General features: G+C 51.1%; 2 protein-coding genes across 3 annotated transcripts in view; both read right to left on the minus strand.

Annotated features, from left to right (window-relative positions):
* Positions 1-6702, minus strand: part of LOC149340358 (4-vinylphenol methyltransferase 2-like) — a 32152-nt gene extending 25450 nt beyond the window's left edge. The window contains exon 1 of the mRNA XM_089549135.1: positions 6568-6702. The gene's annotated coding sequence lies outside the window, so the exon portion shown is untranslated. The remainder of the gene's footprint in view (positions 1-6567) is intronic.
* Positions 1593-6708, minus strand: LOC149340359 (uncharacterized). Of its 2 annotated transcripts, XM_089549132.1 has the most exons (3): positions 6568-6708; positions 6395-6467; positions 1593-4708 (listed from the first exon to the last, which is right to left on the minus strand). In XM_089549132.1, exon 3 carries the CDS (start codon positions 4697-4699, stop codon positions 2597-2599), a length of 2103 nt encoding a protein of 700 aa, XP_089405258.1. In that variant the 5' UTR covers positions 4700-4708; positions 6395-6467; positions 6568-6708; the 3' UTR covers positions 1593-2596. The 2 variants fall into 2 exon arrangements, with proteins under 2 accessions (XP_089405258.1, XP_089405257.1); XM_089549131.1 differs by lacking the exon at positions 6395-6467 and having other exon boundaries at positions 6568-6707.
* Positions 6709-6918: the final 210 nt, after the last annotated feature.

The following is a 6918-nucleotide window of genomic DNA, read 5'->3' on the forward strand; positions in this document are numbered from 1 at the left end:
AATTTGGACCCCGATAACTCAAATTTACTTGTGTGCGGAGCCCACTTTGTGACAGGTAAGAGGCTTGAGTCGTCAACTAAATGTTTGCGAAAACATGGGAAGCAATGGTTACACCCTGAAGTGAATGTTGCTGTTTTGATTGACCTCATCCGATTTGTCTGACAACACAGACCCAGACTGGGTCCCGCGTCGTTGCATCCTAGCTACAGCACTAGGCAAGCCGGTTCGGACTGCCACGACAGCAGCGAGCAATGACGGCAGAAAAAGCGGCGTGCCGAGGCCGAGCTTTTCGGCTCGTAGGCGCATCGCAGACAGGCTTCTCGCCTACCTACTATAGAAATCGCTGTGTGCCTCCATTGATTACAAGGCTTTCATTTCTTCCAATTTCACAAAGCTGGAAAGAGTACACGATATCCCCCTGGTTCACTTCAGGGAACACATCAACGCCCATCGCCGCGTCGACTCCCGGTCGCAGCGTGTACGGACCTATATCGTCGCAAATTTTCACTTTGTGTGCGTAGCGTGCGCGCGCCGATCAAATAAGTTCAGACCAGTAGCCTGCACTGAATGGTTCATTCCTCTGTGGAGTAGGCATCGCGCCCGAAAGATAAGAAAAAAATCCAAAGCGTCCGAGGAGTGGTCAGGCATCGCAGGGCGGACGGGCGGAGACGGCCGGCTTGATGGAGGCGGAAGTGACGTCACGTGCAAACACTGCGGAGTCGGCGGCGCCAGCGGCAGAGCGGAGACGCCGACGGCGGTGCACCTGCGACGTCACGCGCGGCGCATGCGCAGTAGAGACTTCGGCTCGGCCCGGTGACCTTGGCTTCACATGGCGTAGTGAAGCTCTCGCTTCAAAAATGGGAGACGAAGAATGCTTGGCCGCTGGCTGGAAGTCGCACACTTTCGCGCACTCTTTTTCTTCACGCAGCTTCCTCACACTCAAGTGACGGCAACCATTCTGGCAGGTAAGCACTGGCTACTGAGAACATGTAGACATGAAATTTTGCTTCCATGTAGTAATGAGTGCGTGCCCTTCGTGCAAACTTTGTTAGCTCGCTGCTTGCCCTGTCCAAAGTGATGGTACTAAAGAGCTCAGAGGCATTGCTTTTGAAGCCGCCAGCTCATACTGCTTACATTCTTGGGATAGGCGCGTGTCTTGGCTTTTGTTTAGACAGTCCGGAGTACCTGCAACGAGAGAACGATAGCGGCTCATCTGCTATGGCAGTAACCGCGTCAGCAAAAGGCTGCTTATAAACGGCACGACAATACGCGGAATTCCCACTGAAGAATCATGGTTTGGTTGGTTTTGGTTTTGTGGGGTTTAACGTCCCAAAGCGACTAAGGCTATGAGAGACGCCGTAGTGAAGGGCTCCGGAAATTTCGACCACCTGGGGTTCTTTAACGTGCACTGACATCGCACAGTACACGGGCCTCTAGTGAAGAATCATGGTTTTTGCGGAACAGTCGCGTGCACAACCATAGGCGTCGTGCCGTAAAGTGTTAAGAGGGGGTAGAAAGGAAACACTGACTTCATTGTTTAGACACCCACACGTCCGCCCTTCTTCACTTTCGCAAAAACCACGAAGATGGTTTTTGCGAAAGTGAAGAAGGGCGGACGTGTGGGTGTCTAAACAATGAAGTCAGTGTTTCCTTTCTACCCCCTCTTAACACTTTACGGCACGACGCCTATGGTTGTGCACGCGACTGTTCCAGCCTTTTTGCAGTCAGATAAAACTCAAGAACGAAGCGGCGAATGCTTCTCAGAGGAGGCTCTGCAGCAACCAATGGCGTCGACCGATTGTCGTGAGGTCGCATTTAATACCTTTACCAGCCAGTGTAACATCGCAAGTGGCTGGCAGGTGCAAGATGAATAACCTGTTTAACCATGACGTCATCATAATCTGTCAAGCCCTTGGCTGTAGGGCCTTTAAGAGGCTTTTGTCGCTTCATTCTTGAATTGCATCCGACTATAGAGCTGTTTTCAAGAAGTCTGATGCCGGTTACCTTTAATATGCCTGCTGCGCTGGACAGAATGGTATGATAATTTTGTGCCTAGAAAAAAGAATCGCTTTTCAAAAACAAGAAATAAATATGGACGTCGCAAATTTCTGCGATGCGCCTCGAAGTGCCGTCTTGTGCTATGACTTCTTATTTCTCTCGTGAAGCGTAACGTTTTACCACTAAATTGCACTGTACCCAAGTTTTCATTGTGTGCTACACAACACACACACACACGTGCGTGCGTGCGTGCGTGCGTGCGTGCGCGCGCGCGTTTTAAGGATAGGGCTGCAATTCCGTGACCTTAGAAGTGTGTGACGTACATGCATTCCTGAAGGTTCTGAGCTATTCATGTTATTTTTGAAAAACACATTTTGTCGATAGTAGAACATAAAGCGTGTCTGAAGCGTTTAATATACCGCTACATTCGTGCCATAGCACTGAACCTCTACTGCGTTCCTACACGGCAGATTTTTCTCTCAAATCGAGAATAACGAAACACACATTTTTGTTAAGGCCTGGCGACACAAGGCTTACGGCGGTTTTAAATAGGAACAGGTATGACTGAGAATGTCCACTCGAGTCCAGGAAGCCGCATTCAGGAAAGGTAGGAAGGGGCTACTTCAAGTTGCACCGCCTTTTCCAGCTTGTCCAAAGTCTGGGTCACAATGTCCTCGCACTCAGCTGCCGTCTTTCCAGTAGCCTTCTTGAGCGCACAAAGCAGACAGTCTCTACCAGCAAGCGTCTTAAATGCTTCCATTGACTCGATATCAGTCGCGATCTGCTGAGTGTACTTCACAGCTCGGCTCACAAGACACCTGTTCCTCCACAGTAAGCCCCGCAGTTGCCGCATGCCTTCCTCATCGAACAAGTATACGAATGACAAGTGGGTAAGAACGTTGTTCCCTTGAATACCCCTAACGAACCTACCTAAAGACTTCAGATGCACGTTCAGACTTCTAAACGCTATTGAGTGAAGCGTCCTGTTGACACTTAGCGCCCTCTTCAAGGCGTTAACAGTGCTGGGGCTACCTAAGCTGCATGCAAAGCGAGCCGTACATACGGTAGAGTTCTGCTCAAAGGATCGCAAAATCACACTCATGACATGGTTCTCGTTTAACGCTTCACTTATTTCAATCTTCTTCAGCGTTTTCGTTGAAACCAAAAGCGCCGCGATGGATTCTGCGAAGCCGCACTCATCGGCGTGGATGCTTCCGATAGTGAGTTCGGTCAGAAATGTTACACCGGAAGCAGCGCCGAGAACAGAGCCAACACCGCCGATGGTGGTTCGGCGAGTCCAGCACAGCCTCAGAAAACCTCCCTCTGCACTTAAGGGATGCTCGGTGTTCAGAGTGCTCAAACAACTGGCTATCCGTTCGAGGCCCCACGTGTTCCAAGTCACCTCGAGACGCTCGCAGACAGCGGGAAAATCGCAAGCGTCGTCTGAAAGACGCCAGTCTTCGGGCAGGGCCACGATGCCTAGCTTGACCCGCTCGAGGTTCTTATTCTGAGACAGGGCTCGAGCGAACTTCTCCACGGTATCTTCGCACAGCTCACTCTGCTCCAAGCAGATGGTCTTCAAAGAGCGGTTGACCTGGAGGGCTTCGGCTAGCGCGTTTCCACCGAAGTCGCTCACTTCGCTTCCTGAGAAGTCAATTTCTTCCAGAGTCTCGTTCTCACGGAGCAACTCGGCGAAAGCCGAAGCAGCAGCGTCACCAAGTTCCAGGCGCATCAGTTTCAGCACCCTGAGCCGTCGATTAGAGGCGGCGAACGCGTAGATGGGCGCGATTGGCACGGGAGAACAACCTAAAGCGGCGTCACTAAGGCAGAGTTCTTCGAGGGTGTTGTTGCGTGCCAAACGAAGCAGTATCTCGCCGACAAGCCCGCCCGCCACCCCCGATAACGACACTCTCCGGAGAGTAGTGTTTTTCTCCAACAGAAGCGCGGCTTCAGGAAGGACTCTAGATATGTCGTTGATGACAAGCGAGGTAAGACATGTGCAGTTCCTTAGTGCGCGCGAAAGCTTTAGGGCAACCTTCTTCCCCTGTGGACAGTTGCCGAGCACCAAAGTTCTCAAGCGGGCGCTCTTAAGTACTGCAATGACGCTGTCCACGGTACTGCGATCGAGAGGCAACCCACCCAAGTCCAATGTTTCCAGATCGGCCAAGTGTTGCAGCGCGGACACCAGAACAGGAAGGGCTTGCGTCCTTTGGACCGAACTGCGCAACCTCAGTTTAAGGTCGACTATACCCGAGCTGCGTCGTAGCGCCCTGCCGATGATCGTCGGCGCGAACTGAAAGCGCAAGTGGCTATTGTCCAAGTGCACTGTCCGCACGCAGCGGTGGTGACACAAGAGCCAAGACACGAGAAAGGCCGAGTCCGAGAGGGCAGCGTCCGGATGCTCGACCACACCTCGCGCGTCGAGGGTAACTAAAGACAGGCCACCGGGGACGTCCTCGCGGAGCTCCAACAAGACGCCTTCAAGGACGGCATTCAGAACGAGCAGCTTCGACGCGATCCAGCAGTCCGCCACTGCGTTCTTTTCGGTCTTGCCGCACGGCAGAAGCAAGTCGACCTCGCGCGCTTTCAACGCGGCCAGAAAACGCTGCACCGCAGACAGCGTCTTCTGCACGTCCAAGCATGGTCCCTCTGCGGCGTACTTCTTCACCTCCCACTCTGGAATGTGGTAGCACAGATCCATTCTGGGTCACTGCAATAAAAAAAATCACAGGGACACCTAATTACTTCATGTGTTGGCAATGCGACAGCATAAGAAGCAGTTGATGCCTTTACCGAAAATGGCATCACTTCCGGTCTGATGACGTCACTTTTCTACAGCCAATGGGAATCATTTATTCTGGTGATGCCACTTCCCTCCAGTCAAAGTGCTGCGACACAATTTTTTTTTCGACGAGGCTTTTAATGCTGTCGCATTAAGAAAGAGAGAACTAGCAATGAGGACCTCTGTAGAAAAAAAGTTTAATCTGTGATTATTATTAAGTTTGAGCCCCTCTCTCTGAGACGTACATGCGAATAAACTTGAGCCGCACTCTCAGAGACTCTGGACTCGAAATCGATAAGAATATACAAAAGCAACTGTAGGGCGCATCCGTTGGCTTGCCTATAAAGAAAGGAGATAGCATCGCATGTACAGGATAAGAATATACAAAAGCAACTGTAGGGCGCATCCGTTAGCTTGTGATAGCATCGCATGTACAGGATAATATGCAAAAGCAACTGTAGGGCGCATCCGTTAGCTTGTTTAAAAAACAAAGGAGATAGCATCGCATGTACAGTACAAATATGCATACGACTGGATTGCAGAACATTTATTTCGTCAGAAAAGGCAAAATGCAGATTATCCGTGCTAGGTGGCTATCAGTCTACGGCTGACAGCGACCTGAGTAGACAAGTTAAAGATAACTTTATTGCCGTCGATGTAGAGGCCCTTGCGCCCCCTCAGCCAGGCCCTAGGGGTTCTCCAAGGGAGAGGGAGCCCCGCAGGGGGACGTCTTTCGCAAAGCGTCCTATTACAGACGGATTGCTTGAGCTTGCTGCTCCGTAGCCCGGCTACGGAGGAGAGCATCCCAGGTTTCTTTCTCTGTGATTCCATCAATATGTCCGGGAGAATCGGGACATTTCCAAATGAGATTATCCTGATCAGCTGTTATCCTACATTTGGTGCAGACCTTTGCAGGGTCCCTTCCCTCCCCGTATAGATAAGGGGGAAGGAATCGGTTGGTTTGTAATCTTCGCCAGTCTCTGCACTCCTTATGTGTGACAGACCGATCTGGAGGTGGGAGGTCTAGTCTGTCATCCTCGTATTTAGCCGTGATTTCCGCGTACGTGATGAGCGGGTCCTTCGACCCGGGTAAGGGTGATTCCACAGCCGCCCGGGTGTAGATACCCGGGCGAGACTGTTAGCAGCCTTATTGCCCGAAATCCCTTCGTCAACCGGGACCCATATGATGAAGATCTCTCTACCAAATTCCGATTGTCCAAGTATCTTAACCGCTTGTTTCGAAGCGATACCCTTATTGAAGTTTCTTACTGGTATCTTGCTGTCGCAAAGTATGAATTTGGCTTTCGTGCTCCTGCAGGCTAACGCCAGAACGGCCTCTTCCGCTATGAGCGAGTCTCCGGTGACCACCGTTTCGAAGTCCCCATCGATTACTCCCATTACCGCCGCCCCTTCTAAGCCGCAGACTGCGTCGCAGTGCGCAGTTTGACGCCAGCATTGCCTACTCAGGTCTAGAGTCTACAGCTCGATGAGAAAGACTACGACGGGTAGACTCTAGACCTGAGCAGACAATGCAGGCAAATATTTACATTTAAAAAACGCGCTACTCTCAAGGAACACTGTGATTGGTCCGTGCACGTCGATAACAAACCGCACCCAGCGACCCAGCTTGCTGCGACGGCTGCGGCGGCTGCGACGGATATTTCCGGTGGCCATCGAAGAGCAATAACTGCAAATTAACGCGAGAAAGTACACAGAATGTCAAGCGCTCACGGACCCACGCATTCGCTGCAAGCGAGGATCGGGATACATTCCTGACAATTCCTTACCGATTAGTGCAGTCCAAAGGTGAAGTACGCGTGCGGCGTCATTGGATGGGATCGCTTGGTTGCAGCAATGTGGACTCGGGAGTATTTGCAAGGAAGAGATGAGCACATAGCAGAAAGAGCGACACTAGCGAGAAGTACACAAGTGCGCACAAAACCACCGCCCCTGCGAGCAAACGCAGCACCAAGTGCACAACATATTGCTGCGCACGCGCAACCGCACATGTTGTTTCGGTTTCTGCGTAAATAACTAAAAAATAGCAACACAGCCAGTTCAAAAACAAACAAAAGAGTAAGAAAAAATTTAAACTTTTGCCATTAGTAACTTATTTCCTATCGTTCTTACTGTATTAA

Source organism: Amblyomma mixtum, chromosome 6, assembly GCF_055824585.1.
Source record: "Amblyomma mixtum isolate Tamu chromosome 6, ASM5582458v1, whole genome shotgun sequence".
In the NCBI taxonomy this organism is placed as follows: domain Eukaryota; kingdom Metazoa; phylum Arthropoda; class Arachnida; order Ixodida; family Ixodidae; genus Amblyomma; species Amblyomma mixtum.

Coding starts and splice junctions, on each gene's coding strand:
- LOC149340359 (XM_089549132.1), bottom strand. CDS start 4,699: ATGGATCTGTGCTACCACATTCCAGAGTGGGAGGTGAAGAAGTACGCC.